This window comes from Argiope bruennichi, chromosome X2 (genome assembly GCF_947563725.1).
Source record: "Argiope bruennichi chromosome X2, qqArgBrue1.1, whole genome shotgun sequence".
Lineage (NCBI taxonomy): Eukaryota > Metazoa > Arthropoda > Arachnida > Araneae > Araneidae > Argiope > Argiope bruennichi.
The window spans coordinates 68294585-68317545 of NC_079163.1; the positions used below are offsets into that span (position 1 = coordinate 68294585).

The 22961-nt window shown below is 31.2% G+C and overlaps 1 protein-coding gene across 5 annotated transcripts in view; it reads left to right on the forward strand.

Annotated features, from left to right (window-relative positions):
- LOC129960763 (regulating synaptic membrane exocytosis protein 2-like) overlaps positions 1-22961 on the forward strand; it is a 234420-nt gene that overhangs the window by 114826 nt on the left and 96633 nt on the right. For all 5 annotated transcript variants that reach the window (XM_056074376.1, XM_056074378.1, XM_056074377.1 and 2 more), the window contains one exon: positions 5052-6201. In XM_056074376.1, the coding sequence (XP_055930351.1) occupies positions 5052-6201 (1150 nt within the window). The remainder of the gene's footprint in view (positions 1-5051; positions 6202-22961) is intronic.

Consider the following 22961-nt stretch of genomic DNA (forward strand, 5'->3'; position numbering starts at 1 on the left):
ACAAGACGTTAAAGGAAGTAACCTGGAGGAGGGGGGGGGGAAGGAACAAAACAAGATCATCCTCTTCTAAGCACCCAATCTAGCTATGCGAAAGTTCATCGCTCAGGTATCGACGAACTTGAATACGCCAGTGAGGAGTGGCCCATTCTTAGGAATACTAAGTCCCTGGAATATCTGCCAATTATGGAAACTACCATAGCTGCAACATATCCAGATAACTTGTACTAATTAATCTTCTCACAAATTGCACGTAGATTTTAATGCCCAGGAATCCACATTAAGATCATTCATGTGCCCGGATGACCTTTCCTTTGGGGACACATTAAAGGCCTTGCTTATATAACATTAATAATTAGAAGAGTGGTGGGAACGGACCTGTGTTGGAGTGATGACTATTGACTTAATGATGATGCTACACAAAATATGTGAAACGAGTTCAATTACCACTTGGACATGTGTCGAGTGTCTCAGGGGGTGCACATTGAGCATTTGTAGAGTGAACAGAAAACTTGGTGAGTTTGCCGTTATTTTCATATATTGTTCATATGCGATACTTTTGAATATATAGCATTTTAATGGTAATTAATCTTTTATTGTAGCCTTTATTGTAGAATGGAAAAATAAGTTTTAACGCGCGCAATTTCATAAGTAAATATATATCTTATTTAGACTTTCCCTTAATATATATGTGGTAAATATTAAGATAAATTTGAGACTTAACTAGGGCTGTGCCGATTTTTGATTTATCGAAAAAAATCGATTTTTTATGTCAGTTTTTGAAACATATCGATTTATCGGTAGCATGATCATGAATCATGGTTCACGATGAATCACGATACAATAAATCGATATTCACAATTTGCGTTTTCTATTTCGTTTTGGTTTCCGGTTAGTGTTTATTTTTGTTGCTCTTCATTGTTTTCACCTTCATACTTAATTTTTGCTAATATTTCTATAAATACTGTCATATTCGAATATACAAAAAATACTTGTTTTAAGCATGCCATTTTGGAATTAAGCATGCCATTTTTTGTTCCCTAACTAGATCTACTATCATCTCATTTATATTTAGATAAAATAAAAGAAATATTTATCTTTTATTTTCAATTATATTTAAAATTCAAGTAAACTTTTTTAATGCTTTATTCATTATAAACATGTGAAATGTCTTCCAGAAATAATAGTGAAACAGTTCTGAAATAATTTTTAATACCTTTATGAATTAAATTTAAAAATCATACAAATAATTGAACTCCAAAAGTATCTGTTCAGAAACATATACTAAAAATCCTTTAATTAGCAAAACTTGCAGTATTTATCCAACTAAGAAATTACGGTCCAATTAAAATATTAAATAAAATATTAATTATTATTTCATTAAAAATACATTAAATTGAATTTGAAATTCAGAGCAAATATGCTTAATTTGAAGGTTGTCATCATTTCCCAAACATTGTTTTTTGTTTAATCCTTTGTATACAAGTTTTTATAAGTCTAAATTTTGTAATACATTTCAAAAATTTACTTACGTATATATATTTTAAAGCAAATATCGAAATTAAAAAAATAATCTAATGATTTTAATTTACTGTAATAATTTCTTAAAAAAACATTTTTAGTGACAAAATTGGCATTTTTTAATCTTTGTATTATTGTTCTAGGCAACCAAGGGCACGGAGATTGCAACTTAATATATAAATATTCTTATTAAATAAACTTGAAATTAAAATGGAACTTCTTTTAGTAAAAAATGAAAATATTAAATCTTACTCTAAGATACTATTATCACCTAAATGTAGCCGAGATAAGTAGAGTGATTGTTCCACGAGGAAAAGAAAGCTTTGCTCAAAATTAGAATGGAAGATAACTTTCAAATTCTTTGTTTCAGATATAAACGAATATAAAAGTGTCAGCGTGAAATTAAAATTTTCAGTTGAGTATTAAAATTAAAAATTTAGTGTAAATGTGATTTCAAACAATCGAGTAAAAAATACATCAGCCGTTGAAGTCTTTCAGATCTCCTTGCAGTAACATTTAAGAGAAATTAGTATCAGTGTTTTTAATAAAAAGGCAAAATTGCAATGCGAAAGCTTAATTATCTGCCATAAAATGTTTTCTACACATGTAGCATATGCTATGCACTTTTCCTAACATGTTGTTTTTGCATAAATGGTAACAACACATGTGAAATGAAACCTTATGTAAATGCCTTTTGTGAATGGGAATTCCTTCCCTTCCGCCTTAAAAAGGGCATAAGAATAGACAATAGAACAGAAATCAATACTTCCTAAAATGATGACCATTAGGATAATTAGACATTCCAACTTTTTTCAAAACTAGGTCAGTTGTTTGATCAGTCTTGTTCAAATTTCCGATACTTATCAATTTTTCGATAGGTGTCGAATCTTCGATACCAAACCTGGCGACAAACTTGACGACTATTTTACAAAATTGATGGGTTAAAAATGCAAATATTTTGGCCCTATTTTTATTAGGAAACAAAATCTGAGATTTATCATGAGAATTTCATGTGATGTTACACCTTGTTGGAAATTTCAGAGGTGCTGAGTTTGTTTATGGGGTGTTGTGCAAGCTGTAAATGTCAAGCACTATTAATAGTGCTATTAGTGTTATTTAAATAGTGATTTGATTTTTAATTGTGATGTGGCGTACATCTTGGCTGTATTTTTGTTACCTTGCACCATGTTTTCTAGAATATTCGTGGAATAAAGTTTCTATTATTAATTTTTTCTATTATTTACTTCCTAAACCACACTCATCATACATTAACCGAAGAGTTTAGTAAGAATAATGTGAACATTTAAAATAATTGAAGTTACATTTCTTATTTTTTAAATTTATTAATTGGCGAGCATCTGTTTCATTTGTTTTGCAAAAAAATTCTAGCTCAAAAGACAAAACAACTTCGTTATGTAGTAAAGATTTATCTAATATTTCACTTCATCGGTTTAGATTAGTAACTGCCATTAAAGACGTATGAGAGCAGGTTTATTTGAAAAATAAATTGTACTTTTATTTTTTTTAAATGTAAGCAGTTGTGTGTCCTGTGCGCTGGTACTGATATTTATTACTTTTTTGTATACGAAGAATACAAAGAGAAAATATTGTAACTATCAAAATGCTCGAAGTCAAGAATTTTGAAAATCTTGACATTTTCGACCTCCTTGAATCCGTAAAAGCATGTTTTTGGAATTATATTTGTCTGGCTGAGAACACGATAGCTCAAAAATGTTTTGAGCTTAAGGGATAAAATTTGGTTTTTGATATCATTATACGATATATTACCATTTCTTTCAAGTTTTAAACAAAACCCATATGAGAGAAGTTTGTTTCTTTGTGCCAGTTCAAGTGAGCATGATATCTACAAAACGCAAGATACATAGATAAAAATTGATACACAGTTTAATCATCTAAATTTCAAATGCATATCTTTTGAACCAAATCCGTCAACGGATTGCCGTCTGTCAATCTGTACATTTGTTTGCATAGTAACAGTACTCAAAAACGCAATGATTTATGTAAAAGTTCATGTGTAGGACTCTGAAAATAAAAAATCTGAGCACAAGTGGCGTTCACAGTCTTGCAACTTTTATGTTGGAGAAAGGGGGATAACACCTTCATTAAGACTTATCCGAGAAAGTTTAGAGAAGACAATTCCCATTATTTCCTTTGTTATTTAAATTGATTTATGAGCAAATTTGAAAATCGTGAACAAGGGAAGAAGGAACATTTTGAGAATGATAAAAATAGCCTTAGAAGTACCTTATTCGCACTTTTCTTGAAATTCTTTAGGTCGGTCTACTCTAATGACTCGTTTAATTATGTCAATGAATACGTGGGATTAAAAGAAGTAAAAATGAGTCAAAAACTAATTCTGAGAACTAAATATTAAATAATTTTGGAAGAATGTAGACAAATAATGGTGACAAATTAAAACAGAATTGAACCTTGTTGTTTAGAGCAGTCTAAAATTAAGTATATGTTTAACTAATTTTATATAGTCATTTCATAAGAATTAAAAATTGTGTAATAATAATAATAATCTATTACACAGTATACATCAAAAGTTTAGCAAGAAAAATAGTACTGAAGCTGAATAAAGCCACACTTGATATATAATATACGAGGGGTGATCAAAAAAAAAAAGTTTACACGGCAAAGGAAAAATGCTCTATTAACAATAGACACAGCATACAAATGGTAATTAAGAGACATATGTGGTGGTCACTTCTTTACATATATCACCAAACCTGTTGAGGCATTTATCACACCGCTGGGCCAATTTGTTTAACCCGTCTTGGTAATAATCAGGTCCCTGGCTATTTAGCCAGTTCTCGGCACCTTTTTGAACATCACCGTCTAATATGAACTTTATTTGGGATAAGTTTTCCTTCAATGCCGGGAAAAGGAAATAGTCACTGGGAGCCAAATCGGGGCTGTAGGGGGGGGTCCAGACCTCCCACCTAAACGTTTCCAGCAATCTCTCAGCCTGCTTCAAAGGAACGACACCATTTCGCCACCTGTTGTCTACTCATTGCTTCGTCCCCATACACTTCAACGATTTATCCATGAATGTCTGATGGGGACACATTCTTGGCCCATAGAAATCGTATCACGGCTCACACCTCTGTGCGAGACCACTTCTCTAGATGTCTTGCCATTACTGTCGATGTTTCAGGTTTCAGTACTAACACTATCTGCTCGAACGACCGGTCTAAGACAACTAGCGACATGTGTCTTCACTCTGGGTAATACTATTCCCATCCACAATTTCTACTTTCCAAATACTGATGCTTGTAAACTTTTTTTTGGAACACCCCTCGTATATTTGTCATTTCAGTTGCTATTGCGATTTCACTTTCCTCCTTAAAATGAAACTAATTACAAAAAAAAAAAAAAAAAAAAAAAAAAAAATTGTCTTTTGTTCAGTTTTAGAAATATTTGTTAGCTGTGTTAGAAATGATCCGGAACTGATCAGTAGACTTTGAGAAGATTTTTATAACAACTTATAATTTTTTTTTTCATTACAGGTGATATGGGTGTGCATTGTGTGTCGTAAGAAACAAGAGCTACTTATAAAGACAGGCCAGTGGGTACACAGTGGTATGGCTGCCAAACATCGGGAGATGGAACGTGGTGATATCTTGTCCCCGAAAACAGAAAAGAAACCGAAACTGGAAAGAGCACACAGTGAAGGCAAAGAAAATGTCGAAAGTCATTTCTCCCTGGGCATCAGTCGGCGTGGTTCTTTACAGCAAATACATAGGACTAACAGCCAACGGGAGCTTCGGAGACAATTCTCTCAGGAAAGAGACTCTACAAAACAAGATCATCACGCTGATAACTCCAGGTACTCCGACAGAAGCCGACCATTAAATGAAAGGAGTCCCCCTGGGGAAATGAAGCGAGCCAGGCCAGCAGATGTGACTTCACGTGATAATTTCTCCCGTTTGCACGGGAATTCAAGTCTAGAAAGTCGAGGAGGACGGTATGAGGGATCTTCTGACCCGAGTTACGACAGAAGAAAAGACAGATATCCTTCTTCAGAAACAATGGATCACAGGCGGCAAGCAAAGGATTATCTTTCGGACAAAGAAGCCCCTTGGAAAGATAGCCAGAAATCCAGGGACGTTTTCCATGGGGCTGATCGTCGAACATCGGGGAAGGACCAACAATGGATTAGCCAAGAGGATGATAGGAAAGTCCGTAGTGATTCTTCTATTGTAAGAAGAACCAGCCAAGAATCTCTGAGAGATTCTTCTGACAGATCTCATCGAGACTCTCGGATGCCTTATTTTGGGGGAGACGAATGGAGAGATTCTCCCAGGAAAAGAGACTACGATGTTCAAAGTTCTGGGGATGATCCCCGACTGCGGATTCACTCCGTACGAAGTGGTGATGAACGACGAAACCACCTGGAACCTGGTTATGTATCAGAAAGTAGGGGGAGGGGCCACAACAACCGAAAAAAAATGGAATCAGTAGTGCGGAATGATTCCTTAAGTTCGGACCAATCGGAGAGTGTGAGACCTCCCCCTCCAAAGCCACACAAAAACAAAAGAGGCAAAAAACTTCGACAGAGGTCTGTCAGTAGTTCAGAGGAAGACGTACAGACAACACCAGAGTGTACTAGCTGTGATGAAGAAGTCGATGCAGAAAGTGAAAGTATTAGCGAAAAAGGTAAAATTCATTTAAATGTCTAATTTTGTAATTTTTTAGAATTTAAAAATATGTCGCTATGTATGTTTATTCTTTGTATTTAAAACTTAAATTAAGCACTAATCTACATGGTTTACACCATAAAGACTGCCAAACTATGAAGAATATTCTTACCAAAGATTATAGATGTTTATTAAAATCGAGAATCATGACAAGGTCCATGCATTCTCTGTTTCCACGAAAGGACGCTGTAGAATAGTATTTTAAACTTAATTATTAAATTTAAACTCAACTCAAATGATTCAAATTAAAAAGCAGCAACTAATTATAGAAATAAAAAAACTAAATATATGAGATTAAATTTAACTCTACTAATTTTAACTAAATTATCCTACCATCAGAAAAATAGATAATCCCATTACCCTCTTTTTGCCCCGTATTCACATTAAAATACTAGCGTTATCTAGACAAACAATTAAGAGAAAAATAACACAAAATCGTCATTTTAAGAACCTGATTTTTCAGATTTAGAAATACTTGCCTTTGCATCATCCTTGATTAGTGCTCACATAATTTTCCTCGGTTAATTGTTTAAACTGTGTGATTACGTCTATTTAATAAAATTTTAACTTGATTTTTCAAAAAATTATTTTTTTTTATATCATTCGACCATATAAAAATCAAATTATAGTAAAGTACTTTCTTGAAATTTCATAAAAATGTTTTGACAATGTAACAAAATCTACAAAACTGATGTTCTATTTTATACTACTATAATGGTTAAAAGAATGTGAAGTATTCTTCATTTCTTTAATTAAGAATTGAAGTTTATTCCTTGGTAATAAGGTATGATTAATTTTGCTTGCATATTTATGAATTTATTCTGTTACGTATTGATAGTTCATCCAGTCTAGAAAGTATGGATAGTAAAAATGTGAGCATAAGAAAATGTTTAGGGGTCTTATAATACGATTTTCACAATACTATTTAGAACTGAGAACATTTTATGTGAATCTTATCTTTATTTCTTAGTACAAGAATTTCTTATTTGATTCATTGATTTCATTTGGATCTCATGAAGTAAGAAGGTATTATTATCATAAGATCTCATAAAATAAGTTGATGCAAAAACAGGAAAAAGAAAATCAACCTTATTGCGAAATTATGATTTAAAGTTTATTAAAAATAGTCTTATAGACTCTTTCACAATCATACGGTTTCTTTTTATTTTCAGGATATCCTGTTTCCTTGAAAGAAACTTTAAATTTATCATTTCACTTAAGGAACCTTCCCTTTTGTCTTAGATTTTATTATCTAATTGATTATTTAATATAACTAAATTCATGTAAATAAAAAAAAACTACTTTTATTATTGGACAAGCATGAGTATATTTGTTTGTGGTTCTTCGTCATACTATACGCATCGCCTTCACAAATTCTTGCTTTTTTTACTATATGCACAAATTCTTGCTTTTTTTACTATATGCACAAATTCTTGCTTATAACACAATTCAAATTAAATTATGATGGTTAAATGTGTTTTAGCTTCTTACTGTGAAATGTCTTTAGTGATGAAATTTTAAAAAACATATAGAAATTAACAATCGAACTGGATTTGTAAATTTTAATCATCACTTCCTTTACTAAAATTATATAAAACTATTCAGAAAAAAATTCAACTACTGAATTTTTCAGCAATAATGCCAAACGGACTAAAACTGACAACAACACACACAGCTATCTAAGAATCAAAAATCATTGTTTCCATCATACTTTCTTTTGATTATATAAATTCTCTTGAATGTTTATATATTTTAAAAAATCATCTTAAAATCAACAAAGATCGATAGTTTTCACAGAGTAATAAATAGATCCTCCACTTTATTAACATTATTTTTATAACCTAAAAATTTCCTAATACTAAAAGAAAGATCAAAGATATCCTTCGTATGGAGTAAGAGGAATATTATCGTTTATAATTTATTTTAATTTATATTGTTAATTTTACCCTAAAAGGTTTTATTGATCATGAAATAACTATGTACACATGTCTATCTTTATTTAAGGTCTAACTTTATTAAATATTAGCTTTCATTCGAAGACTGTTCAAATAGTACCTCATCAGAAGAAGCTTGAAAATCTCTTGGAGAAATATCAATATTTACCTTTCTATTCATACATAAACTCCTTTGATAATTTGTAGGAGCACAAATTTCCTGCATTCTGATAATAAGAGTCAAAAATATTAATTCCACCGCTGGTTTCACCATGGATGATGTACAGTTGCGGGGAAATAAAAAATTCTGTTGAGATACAAATATTAACACCAATACAATAATTATATAGAATGAAAAAAAAAAAAAACCTACTTCCGAAATGCTGTGCATCAGCTGCTACAAGAAAAATAATTAAAGGTATAATACGCAATATCACTTTTAGGAAAAGAAAAAATCTCTTGCGTTAAAATTTGCTGTGTTATATACATGCATATGCATCCATGTCCAAAATTAACGTCACAAACATAAAAACTTTGAAAACTGATGAACTATTCGCCGTGCTACCGTGAAACTTGGCACAGAGATATATTACAATAGGAGAAGGAATGCAACAAAAATATGCAAATGATTTTAATTGTGAATCAAGGAACAAGGTATATCAAAAAGTGTTAAATCATGAATCAGAGATAATGCATTTATCTCGGTCAAAAGTATGTCTAATATGGAGTGTGACCAACGTGCACTGCTATACAAGCCTCACAACGAGCTCTCATACTATCTATGCGATTGTCAATAAATGTTTGTGGCAACAAATCTCATTCTTACAAAAGAGCGGTTTTTAACTTCTGGAAGGTCTTTGGAGATAGGTTACGCTGTTCCATGATTCTTCCCAGACGATCCCATACTTATTCAATAGGATTAAGATCTGGATACGATCTGGATACCTCGAGAGCCAATCCATACTGCAAATATCCTCTTCTACAAGAAAATCAACAATCTGAGTTCAATGTAACCTCACATTATCGTCTATAAATATCAAATGCTAGCCAATAGCGCCCTGCAACAACCTCACGAAGGCTTCAAGGACCTCATCTCTATAGCGATGTGTGGCGACAGTATTAGCATCGGAGGTATGCAGTGGTGTACGACTGCCCAACATTATGCCGCCCCAGAGAAGGATTCCTTTGCCACCAAATCTGCCGATTTCTTTTATGATTTCTGCCGAGAGCTGATAGCGACCTCCTCCTTCTCCTTAGATGAAGATTCTGCGAGAATCACTCTGTGTAGTGAATCGCGACTCATCACTGAAAAAAACGCACCCACATTCTTGTGTTGTCCAAGACGGATGTATTTGGCTCCACAACAGTTGGGCTTTCCTGTTGTTCCAAAACCTGTATATCATTTTTGGTGCCACTTGTAACCATCTAGATCCATCCGCTTGAGATTGGCAAGATTTAAACCTTCCAACGGCTCTCCATTTCAAGGAATCATCTAAACGGTTATGAGAACTCATTATGACTACTAACTGGCTAACCTATTTGTTTTAATGCAATTTTCACATATCTGCAGACAAAAATCCCAGATGCTTAAACGGTCTAATTCCATTAGCTCTGCCAAAACTAAAGCATAAACAACCTCTTTTTCTAAGCTGAAGATTGAAATTTACCCGTTCTTCAAAATATATAAAATAATACAAATTCTATCAATTTAGAATTATTGTGAAAAACTTGCTTGCGACCTTAATTTTGGACATAAGTGTATATATTTAAATATAGGATTATATTATGATAGATTTGATAGATTACTTAAAGCGGCAAAGTATTAAAAGACCAAAACGGCACTTAAACAGGTTAAATAAATGAAGAAAACGAAGATTAGTGTCAATCCAATTAAAGCTACTAATTTGACAATCCAAGGATAAAAAGGTAAAAATCTCAAGAAAGTTAAATGCAAAACTAATTTTTTTTTGTAACTAATTTTTTTCTAATTGTAGTTCTTTTCAAGATTCTCCTTTTTTTTTTTTTTTTTTTTTTTTTTTGATTAAGACAGCCATCTTATTGATAATTAAGATTTTGTTCTGTTTTTTAACTTTGAAAATGCCATTTTTTCAATGTTTAATTTATTTTCTATATTTTATAAACTTACTTCAAGAAAGAAATTGAAGAAAAGATTTACGATTTCTGAGGTATTTCCATTGATTTTAAATGAATTGACTTTCATGTATAATGATTATATTTGTTTTGATTACGAAAAATTAAGATTAATGAAATACAAAAAGTGATGAAAACATTTTTGAGATTACAGAAAATAATTGCGTAAAAATTTAATAGTGAACAAATTGTTTGAATAAAATGCATAAAAGAGATAAGTAATTTTTCTTTTTAAAATATATCAGAAAAGTTAAATTTAAAAACGACTCTATCGTTGAATTGCGCAATGTCTGCTTTACCAAAAGGTAACAAAAATTGTTTCACATTGTTGCCAATATGTATGAAGAAACTGTCTTGACTTCGAACTTTTTATAGGGAATATATTGCCTAAATTAAAATTATTCTTATTTATACAAAATGTTTGTATAAAAATATTCTAATTACATAAAATTATCTTGTTGAAAATGGGGTAAAGAAAGTTTCCTCCAGATCGAGGTACTTCTTTTCATTTGCCAAAGAAGTATTATTCGGCTCATCATAGAAATGTTGCACTGGTTCTTTTCGTTAAATGAAGAAAATCCTTTGCTTTGTTTATATTATTTTACACTAGATATCCTCATCTAATCATCGATGAAAACAGTTGAGGGTCGATGTAATTCGTCGTACTAATAAATAGGCTCTGTAGTTTAAATTATTTTTTAATACGCGAAATTATAATACGCCTAGTTATATAGTCAAAATATTAAGTTCTACAAATATAAATAATTAAAAAGATTTCTTTTCATGACAGTTTTACTATTTTAGTAATTTGAACATATTAAACGATTAACGCTTTTTTTTTCTTACTGATTGTCTGCTTATTTCGAGTTTCTAAACGAAATCTCAATTTTTAATTTTAATAAAATCAGATAGTTATGTATTTTAAAAGAACTCGTTATATTCACTGATTAACCCTTTCGCCGTTCTTTCCTATTTACGAAAATTTCTGTTTTTTCTCTGCTTTTCTCAGCATTAGAACAGACAAAAATCATAACTCAAATAAGTAAACATTTACAAAGCGGTTTTTAAGAAGTTTCACTTGAACGCACTAGACGTGTTACGGGTGACGAAGAGGTTAATAAGTTATAACTAGCAAGCCGAAGATAAATGTTTTTGGAGAGAATTACTACTAGAGTCGAATGACTGAATGACTTTTGAAATGACTTTTCCAACCGTTTTACCAGATGTCTTGATGAAGAATGTAAATCTCTCGTAAAAGTAACACAGAGTAAATAATGAAAGTAATACTATAAAAATAATACCTAATTACAAATTTTTCTGGTGAAATATAAAATAACTTTTATAATTTGATATCTTGTTTTGATATAAAGACATTTATCAGGTTTTTTATAAAACCATTTACTTCAATGTGAACATTTTAATAGCTCGAAGAATATCTAGATGGTATTCCTATTCTTGTCAGGTATTATTCAACATTTCAACTGTCACACTAGACAAAACATCTGTGATCCTACCTTTGATTATATCGGTTACCTTCAACTGGCGTTGACCCCTCAGGGCCTTGCCTACTATAGGTAAATACGGGTATCCCAATCCTGAGGTTTCCAGGGATCTTCACTCCCTTTATGTTTACTCTCCCCTACGCCTTCTGCTGTTTTCTTCCTTCCCTCGACGGCAGGGGAGGGAGCTCACCATGAGAAGCTGTTACCACTCTGTTTGTTTCTTGCTTCTCATGGACAGCCAAAAAAACCCACGTGTTGGCCGTGGGTGCTGACCCATTAGACGGGCGGTGAACTGTGGTTCCCCGTGTATCAATCAGTCGGTAGCTAGTCACCTGAGGGGTTAGTCTGCTATGGATCAAACAAAAGGGTCACCTTCTTGGGCTCTGCGTTAAGGGTGATAGACGTTCCTGGAAGTGGCCCTTAGCGTATAGGTTTTGATTAGCATCAAAATAAGCGCCGAGGCTGGGGGTACCTAGAGCCGGTGGCTGCCTACCCTTGTTGGGCTTAGTGGTGGGCGGTGCCGTCGAAACCCGAATATTAATTGTACTTTGCAAGGGTCTTTTCGATACGTCTTTGTCCGGATATTCGATTACTGAAAATACTCCTTTTATCATCTTACACACTGACAAAACCTTTCATAAAGTCTCGCCTTTTCTGATTCAGAAACTTATTGCCTCAACCATTGGAGAAGTGAAGGATACTAAGAAACTTAAATCTGGAGATTTATTGATTGAAGCAGTCACAAAATCACAAATATCTATACTTAAAAAATTAAAGCATTTAGGAGAATTTCCTGTGGAAACATATGCTCATAAATCATTAAACTATTGCCGTGGTGTTATTTCTGAACTTGACCTCGAATCTGTTTGAGTCTGAACTTGTGAGTGAGCTAAAAAGCCAAAAAGTTTGTGAAACCCGCCGAATAAAAATAAAACGTAACGGTCAACTAATTCCAACGAAGCACATAATCTTAACTTTTTGTACTCCTCAGCTTCCGAAAACTATTTTTGCTGGTTATGCACGATATAAGGTTCGCCCTTATATACCTACTCCTTTACGATGTTTTAACTGTCAGGGTTTGGGCCATTGGAAAAATGCTTGTCGAGGTAAACAGACTTGTTCTCGCTGTGCCTCAGTCGGACATTCGAGCACAGAATGCAATGCAGATCCCAGATGTGTTAATTGTGATAAACCTCAGATCCTAAGGAGTGCTATAACTGGAAAATGGAAAAGAAAATTCAAGAGTTCAAAGTAACTAAAAATTTATCATATTCTGAGGCAAGGAAACTTGTACATTCTCAACCGTCTAATGCATCAGCTTTGTTACCATACTCACAAGTAGTCAAAAATATTATTTCTGGTTGTACCCAGACAGATGAAAAATTAACTCGAGTTGTTTATCCTCCACTTACAAAGTTACAACCTTTAACAACTAGTAAAGCACAGCCTACCGTTGCTCCTTCTCCAACTCCTTTACCTTCTATCACCTCAACTGAAACATATGTTTTACAATCAGGTGCTAATCCTTGTACTCCCGTTGTTATTATTACAGCTCTTCAAAACCTTCCTTCACGATCTACAAAGGCTCTTAAGAAAAAAGGCAAATTGAAATATAAAGGGAGAACTAAAATAAACGGAACGTAAAAAATCCCCCTTTTGTAAAGAAACGAACCTTTCGAAACTTACCTTTGAACCAGCATTTGATCGAACTTGACTTCGAAGTTATTGCTGGCAAAGTGAATGCCCAGTTAATGCTGACTCTAAACCTAACACCGTTCCAGCGATGGATGAAATTCCGAATACCCATACTGGAAGCGATATGAGAACTTCTAGTGTTTCAGATAGTGAGGACATTCTCGAATATAATATAACTGAATCAGTTGAGGATACCCTTGAAAATACAAGAAACAAGCTGATTAAAATCCGTTCTGGAAAAAGTCAGGAGTCCCTAATCCCCAGTCTTCAAATTTTAACCTGGGAGCTAATATTTCTTCAAAAGGAAAGAAACTTTTACCTGGTATGTTAACTGGTTATTCACATACCATTACACCAACAAAATATAAACATTGATAAATATTTTTTTCTTTTATTAAATTCCTACCTGTTTTGTTCTTTTGCTTTGAAATGTTTTGTCTTTTACTATATCATTTTACACTAGTTTTTATCTAGTAATTATAGCTTTTACCCTATGCACTTTTCTTCATACTTGTGAGTAGGGTTTATATAAAAACCGACTTTTTGAAAAACCGGTTTTCGAATTTTTGTTAAAAAATAGAATAGGGAAAAATATTTAATTTAATTTATATAAAATAACAAAAAACGAAATCATTATCAAAGTCAAAGTTAAAATATATATTAAAAAAATTTAAGGATTCATATTCATATTACTTAGACAAAATAACGAAAACTCAAACAAAAATTTCAAATAATATTTATATTATTTTCACTCATTTTAATTTCTCCTAAGAAAATAGGATTTTAAAAAACATAAAATATCCACTGAACGGTTACTAAGTCTTGTTCTTATTTTGGACACAATAGTGCCTGAAATTGAAAATACTCATTCAACTAGCTATTGAGCTTGATTTTATAGTTTTCATGGCTTCAAATAACAAATCTAAGATTTTTGTTCTTTTATTCGTTGCCTCAAATAATGAAAACTCAGCTTTCAGTGTCCCTGGATTTGTAAGTTTTCCTTCAGAGTCTTGAAGAAACTTATGAATTGATTTTTCCATGGCTTCTTTTGAAAAAGCATTACTCTGATGAATAGTTTTTTCGATTTGCTCTTCATCACAATTGGTTTCCACATAAGAATTCGGAAATATTCTAGACAATATCTTTTTAGATCACTTTATAATATCGGTTTTTGAAGCTAAAGAAAGTACACTAGATTTCTTCGCTGAACCAGAAATGCTTTGTGGATTTTGCAAATATAGCAAAACAGCTGCCAATTCTACTTTCTTGAATTCGTTCTTCTAAAGCATATAATAATTTCAAACTTATTTCAGTGTTTAAATTTTTTAGTTCATTTAACAGAAATTCAAATATACCTTCATTTGTTAATATATTGGCATCTCGTCGCCTTAAGCCTTCAGAATCGGTTACAACCGATAAAATTCAAAATATTTGTTTTTTTTGAAGAAGAGGAATATCCGGGCGTTCCTGAAAACCTGTTTTCTTAATTTAAAATCCGGTTTTCAAACGTGACAAACTTACTTTAAAACCGGGTTTGAAAAATCCTCAAACCCTACTTGTGAGAGTTTTTATTGCTACATTATGCATATTTCTCTCTAGAAATTAGGTTTTAAATAATTTTATGTCCCACCTTTTAACATATATTTATACACTCATCACTCATCAGCATAGCCAAATTTGGCTCTTGCGCCATTAAGCCCTACTATCCAATCCAATCCAATCAACTGGCGTTGAAACACTTTGTCCTTTATGTAACTTCAAAAATGACATTGAGCAATAATGACCTATTTGAAATCATGGAATCAACGAACACGTTGAACATTTTTCTAATCGTTGATGTTATTTTGATAACAATCAAATATAAAATCGCTATTTCTGCGTTAATTGCACTATCTGTTGGACTAAAAGAAATTAAGAACACGACTATTCCATAGTAAAACTTTTATTGTAATTATATTCAATGGTTCTTTTGTAAAATTTTGTATCATTATATTAAGATGTTATTATTACTACATTGTATATTTATATGTAAAAGAGCTGGTAAAATGTTATTTGATCAAAAACGATTATTTTCCTTAAGTGTAATTAAATCCCAAAACTGTAAATTGTTAAGATATTACAAGTATTTGCTTGACTACCATGAAGCAGTTTCACAATCTATTTATTCTTGTAATATAGGATGATGTTTGAATTAAAGTCCAATAATTAACAAATGATAAATAAAAGAAAAATCGCGTCACTGTAGAACCAAATCAGCCAATTTTTCTATCGTAATGGACATTCTAATCGAAATTCTCTTCTAAACTTGTTCTCTTCAAGGTACAAATATTGGTATATTTCGCCGAATGAGTATTGATTTTGACACAGACGCCAGAGTGATCTTTTTCTAAAATGTAGATAAAAGGAGGTCACAGATTGACGTAGAGAATTCTTCTTGTAATTTTTGTTATAATCATTTTTAAGCTTGGAGAACATATTCGCATATTTTGTCTTTGATTACTGAAACAATTTTTTGAAAAATTCTTCGATTTATGAATTCATTGATAAAATTGATTCATACGTACAATCGTTTTTTTTTAAATTTTAATTCCCCTCCTTAAATGCTCCCATTCTTCAATTTAAATAATTTTATTTATGTTAAGATTTTTTTTATGTTCGATATAAATATAACAATTTACTCATTTGCTTACATATAATGACTACATTCGATGCTAGGAATTGGTTAAAAAATTCCGTAATAATGCTTTTAATCTGAAATGTTTTGGGCTTCCTGCAGAAAATCAATTACGCACTTTCGGAGACAGAACAGAATTGCATTTTTTAAGTTGATTCGTTTTTGATTTATCGCGTTCATGTACACTTTTTCTTGTGTGTACTTTTCTTTATTTCATGTACATATGTCAATCTTTTGACGGATTTTGGCCAAAATTTAGTACCGATTTATAATTTTCAAGATGAAACCGTACACTAAATTTCATCCACCTAACCCTTTGCTTTTGTGAGTTATTTTGTTCACGTGCACACGGATGAACAAGCAGACATAATTCCAATACAGCCGATTCTTTTGGATGCAAAGAGGTTTAAAACGGGGATTAATCAAAATCTCGATTTTTTTTCCCCTTTATTTTGCATCCAAAACTTTCTCTTTGAATATACGAAAGTAAAAGGTTATTTTTGAAATGGGCCCAAGAGTCATATATTTCTAAGTTGCCTTTTAAATTATTGAAATTATTAAGGTTTTACTGAGCTATAGGTAGTTCTGGATTTGTTTGTTATATATATACTATAAAAAGAGACATCGAAATTATCCGTACATATCGTTGAGTAACTTTTGAATATAGCTTCCCTTTTGAACTTACATCCATTGATTGGAATGCGATCCCAGCCGTACTGAGGTTCTTCTTACGGGATGGACTAGGCCTAATATTAAATTAACTAGGACACTAAATTGAATCCTTGTTTTTGGATGTACGGCTTTAATGTATTTGAATACACAAGGACTAAATGAACCTTGCTTGATATTTTCAATTATTCATTGTCTTTGATGCTTACAGCTTTTCTTGGGGTTAAGAGATCCTGTTGAGAATTCGGACTTAGAATGTTGTTTCAAACTTGTCCTTTGATTGTAATTTCGGTATATTGCTATTTCAAGAGATGAATACTTTAAATTCATTTTTTTTTTTTTTTTTACAATTACTGAAAATACATATTCGAATTTACTAATTGGTAATCTGGATTTGAGGTTTGTTATGCCAAGGGATTCAAGCCCTAAGATGTAGAGAAACCATAGCGTGAAGACACATTTGGGTGGTTCTTAAATAAGAAAAAATACTATTTCGAAACCAGTAAAGGAATCAACGACCACAATAACTGTTGAAGAATTGATCACAGATGTTCAACTAGAATAAAAATTTTCACAATTTATTTAGCAAAAACTTAAATAATTGGTAGATTATTTGAAAAGTAAGATTCAAGAAAGAAAGCATTTAAGGCCGGAATGATTCTGAACTTTGTTTCTCCTATTGTAAGAAAGATGGCCGAGAGACAAAACGTTTACAATACTAGACTTTTTGATCATGGAGAAAGACCTAAGGACTTTGAGAAATGTTTGTTATAAATTTAGTTAATCATTCGATTTTAGTCTAGTTCATTTTCATCTATTAAAAATGTTTTTGAGAATACTGCATTTCAATTTTATAAGGATTTAGTGAACATATTAACCGTTCCTTAGTAAGCAAAATAGGAAGTGCAGGTAATTTTTCTAAAATAATACTAAAAAATTTTTTCCCAAAAATCTGTAACTGCTTCCCGAAAAATTTAGATATATCCCTGCTTGTTTGATGATAAACAAATTTTTAATAGGGCATGTATTCTTACTTTATTTTCACTTCCAAACTCAGATTGAAACGTGATATTGTGTTCCAGTCATTTGTCTATATAATTCATATTCGTGCCGCTAATTGGCGGTCTGAAATTTCCTTTCAAATATGTAGTCCATTCCAAATTTTCTTCACAATATTTGGCTATTTCTTTTAGAACAAATTTTATCAGATAGAGAGCAGAATATGTTTCGTTTGTTGACATGTTGGTATTATATTCCATATTTTCCCATCTTCCAATCCGTTCAAAAATCCATCGTCTAAACCTATGTACCTTTCGTAGGTTTCAGATGATGCTAATGGCTTTGATGGATTATTTTTACGAATACCAGTGAATGAGATTTTAACATTAACAAAATCCCACTATCTATATAAAATTCATATATATTCTATATTTCTTTGAAGTTAAGAAACTGATATTTCTGTGGTAATTTCATTCGACTTTCAAGTATAAATTTATTGAAAATTTTAAGTATAAATTTAATATTTTATTTTTCTAAATTATTGGACACTATTGCCGTTAAAGGTAAATTGTATCTATATTTAAAAATATTCTTTTTTCAGTTTCAAACAGCAGTTTTAATGTTTTGATGAATGCTGTATTAAAATCTATACTATTATCATATATATTTTAGAACTCTCAATTAATTAATCAACAGAATCAATGACATTATCATTAGTTTCTTCACCATTTTTAATATAATCTTGTGGATTATTTTCTGAGATAATTTCTTTAAAATCGGTATAAAACCTGTATTTATTAGTATTATTCTGATTATACCAATTATTGAGAACACTTCTCAATAAATGGACGGTATCAATAATGAAAGAAAGAGGTCGTTCATTAAAATACAATTGAATATGACTATGAAGAAGAAGTGAACTAAGGCACTGCTTTTTGATTGATTGTTGTCTGTTGTTACACATAGCATTTTAAATAAAATGTCTTCCAATCCAACAATAATTTCTTAATGAATGTTTGTAAAACGTCTATGTATTTTATTGATTGGAAGAATGTGATTGTCTTTATAAGAAGATGAAATGCTATTTCTCATAAAGATCATAACAATTGTGGCGGCATTCTTTTAATTATAACAGAAACCGGATATGTATCCCCCTTTGTGATCAAATTAGGGCTTTATGTGCTTTCATCTATTTAAAGAACCACATTCTTATCTGCAGACACAAAAATTTGTAACTTCTGCTTAGTATACTTTAAGAAATGCAATTCGATTTGCTCTGATTGAATGCAAGTGTCGATAAACATGCATATATTTCTCCGCCACAGGATGAAATAACAAAATATAGCCAGACTTTCTGGCAATTTATATGAATGCGGCCCTAATGAATAAAATAATGAATAGAATATCATAATTCCAGTAAAGTACCTTTTACTGCCCTTTATTTTGAATTATCAATGAAGATCACTCTTTTATAAATACAGAAACCTGGTTAAATTTTCCCGAGTTATATTTAAATTGTCCATGAAATCATGAATCTGGGAAATGATGTCTGAATTCAGCGATGCATTATTCGTCTTCTTTTTTGGCAGATTCTCTAATATTTCATTTAAATTATTGATATTATTAGCATTTATTAGCAAGGAAGTAATATGTGGAATATTTGACAGGCTTGTTTTTCCAACAAAAGCTGACACTTGTAATAAATCATTTATTACGACAGATAATGCCAGATAATTTCAGGACGAGAATTTTATTCGATATTCACAACGATATTTTGTTTTCTTTATCAATGATATTCCAGAAATTTGTCACGTTTACTACCGAAATACGTTGCCCAAGTTTCTTCCTGTGATTTGCCTGATTTTTAAATTTCCTTTTCTCGTTTCTGTTATGCTTTCACGGAGAGCTTTATCTATGTATTGTCGCTCTGCTTTCAGTTTTTTTATATATATTTCTGGATTTTCCCTATGAAGTGTTGAAGACAACACATGTAAGAGGCAAACTTTGGCATCTGAGATGGAACTGCTTCTGTGACTACTCTGGGATGTTTAAGAGAGACACTCAATATTTTTTTTTCTTCTTATTTTAAAAATAAGCTGTTTTTTCTTTCATTATTATGTGGTTTAAAATATAATTCACAGATCTAAGTAAAGGCAATTATTTGCAAATATTGACTTTCTTTTATATTTAATTTAAATGCAATCATATATATACGACATAAAACAATACAATAATAAGTAAGGCGCATTGTTTCTTTATTTCTTATGACGTATTTAATGTTATGGCATATCGCTAAAATTTAACCCTTCAGCACAAACAGCTTTTTTTTTTAAATTTTTTTTTTTTAAACATTAGTACTCGCGCGTGGTCATTCTGATCCCAAATTATCAGGAACTGACTTCTTATCTTATTGCTCTTTGTATAAAAATAAAATATAGTGAGAATATATGACTATTTTTTCATACATATATTTTCTATTTAAGATATAAATGCAGTTTTTAATAAGAAAAATCTAAATTGAATTTAGCTTCCTTATTCTGTATCTTTACTGTATTCATTTCCTATTATCCTCATTTGATTCATATAAAACATATTATTTTTTAAGTAAATAACTTTTTCCTACATAAAAATATTGAAAAAATAACAATATATTTTACATGTAGTTTACATTTGAAATATTTTGTAAAAAGAAGCTTAAATATATAACTTTGAAAATTCGTAACCTTTCTTTGATTTTTATGTACATATTCAATAAACACTTTTATTATTCCTCATTCAGAATACAATTAACTTTTAACCTAATTTTCAAAACAGTTCTTTCATATTATAAGAGAATGCATTTTATATGCTACTTTTTTTTATGAGCAGGAAAAGACTTTCAATCAGATTTTAGAGTATTCAGAATCTGCGTTTGATCCTATACCATAATCACTTTCCTAAATTTCTTCAATATCTGAAGAATCTGAGTTATCATTTTCACTATCAGTAGGAGAACTTGCGAGAACTCTGGATCTCTGCTACTCACGTTCGTACGCTATCATAGCTATAAAATTAAAAGAATTTGAAAGGCTATGGGTCAGTTTGACCCCAACCCTTTTGTAAAAAATTATATACATTATTTCATTGATTTCTGCTATTCTAATATTCTAGTTTCCCCATCAAGGTATAGGAAGTAACCGATATACATTTATATAAATTCCTAGAATTTCTAAACAAAAGAGAAAAGAGGGGGTCAAATAGAAAAAAAATGGCTATATAATAATAAACAAAAAACGTGTAAACATAATTATGACAAATATTATAATTATTATTGTGCATACTTTGCAGTATTTTATGAAATAATTCTGTTTTATAATGTTACATGATTAAATTCATGATTAATGGATATAATCGAACAATCAAAATTTCAAAGTAAGAATAAATGGTTTTTCTTCTTGAAACATTTAACATTATTTTAAAGGAATTAAATAAATTTAGCCGGCTTTGCTGCGTCGGATAAAATCCTTCACGATGTACGACATTTAACCATTGCACCTTTTGGAAAGACAAAAACACTCTCTTCGCCATTCCTATAATTTCCATTGAGTATTGGAACGCAGCAGATGAAAGACATTTGTATCCCTTATTTTTAGAAAACTCAAATAACTTTCCTTGCAAACAACAAAACACGCTTCCACCTCAACACGAAACTGACCACTGGCTAAAAAAATGGTATGGCGTGGGAAGGGCAGAGTTCATTTCTTATCCGTAAACTTGATGAGGGAGAAATTTTCCCCTCGTCCCCATTTTCTCATTCACTCGTATCACCCCCACGGAGTGACGCCAGAAATTTCTCTGACGTAAGCACTCTGACCTTGATTATTGGCGGTTGTCTACACGTCTCTAGACGAAACATTTCTTCGCTGACGAATTTAAGAAGCATGCCTTAATACCACAAGCAATAAACTGGATAGCATGTATATAAGTATTTTTTGATTAATGTAACTTTGCATAGGAATCGAAGATCGAAAGTTCACTTTGAACAAATTTTTTAAATACTTCAATTAAAGTTTCGTTGACCATTTTTTAAAATTTAAAGAAAGCTAATGAATGCATTATGATTCCACTTTTTTAATAATCTTTCTGATATATTATTACTTTATATAAAAATAAGACTACGAAAAAGATGCAGTCAAATACAATTCTACCGTATGGAAAAATGGTATATAGCAATAATTTTTTTAAAGATCTGAGCAACTTTTATAGATAGAAAAATGAAACTGTGTACTTATAGATGAGCGCAAGGAAATTATTTTCGTCGGTGACATTATTTCTCTATTGGGATGTGTAAAAGTGTAGCCTTTTTTTAAAAAAATTTTTTATTCCCAACTTCTACAGAAAATCCATTTGTGAACCTCATTTGATGAAACTTTGCATTTGGAAGTTTAAGTCTGATTGCAATAATTAAGAAAAGAAACGCTTGTTCTACTCTTTTGGGACACCCTGTGTATCTTTTAAATGCATACAGAAATTTTCTGTTGATAAATGAAGTTTTGAAATCAAAATCCTAAAACATTTCTTGATATAAGTCTAGTCACACCTTTACGAGCTTTGTCACGTAAATTGATATTTTATGGAAGCAATCATTAAAAATATTTACAACACTTTTTATTTTGCTATTGCTAAATGCGCATTTCAATAGGTTAGAAAAAATTTTATTCCTGAAAAAATACAGTACACACAGTAGCGCAGAAAAGTAATATAACGTCGCAAAAATAAATAGCTTAAAAATAGAAATATATATCCTCATTTTTTATGAAATGCAGCGATACATCATATAATTAAATATATTGCATATACATTAGTATATATAATTATTGCAATGTACATACACATTAGTGTATGTAATTATTACAATGTACATATGCATTAGTGTATGTAATTATTACAATGTACATATACATTAGTATATGTAATTATTACAATGTACATATACATTAGTATATGTAATTATTATAATGTACATATGCATTAGTATATGTAATTATTATAATGTACATATGCATTAGTATATGTAATTATTATAATGTACATATGCATTAGTATATATAATTAT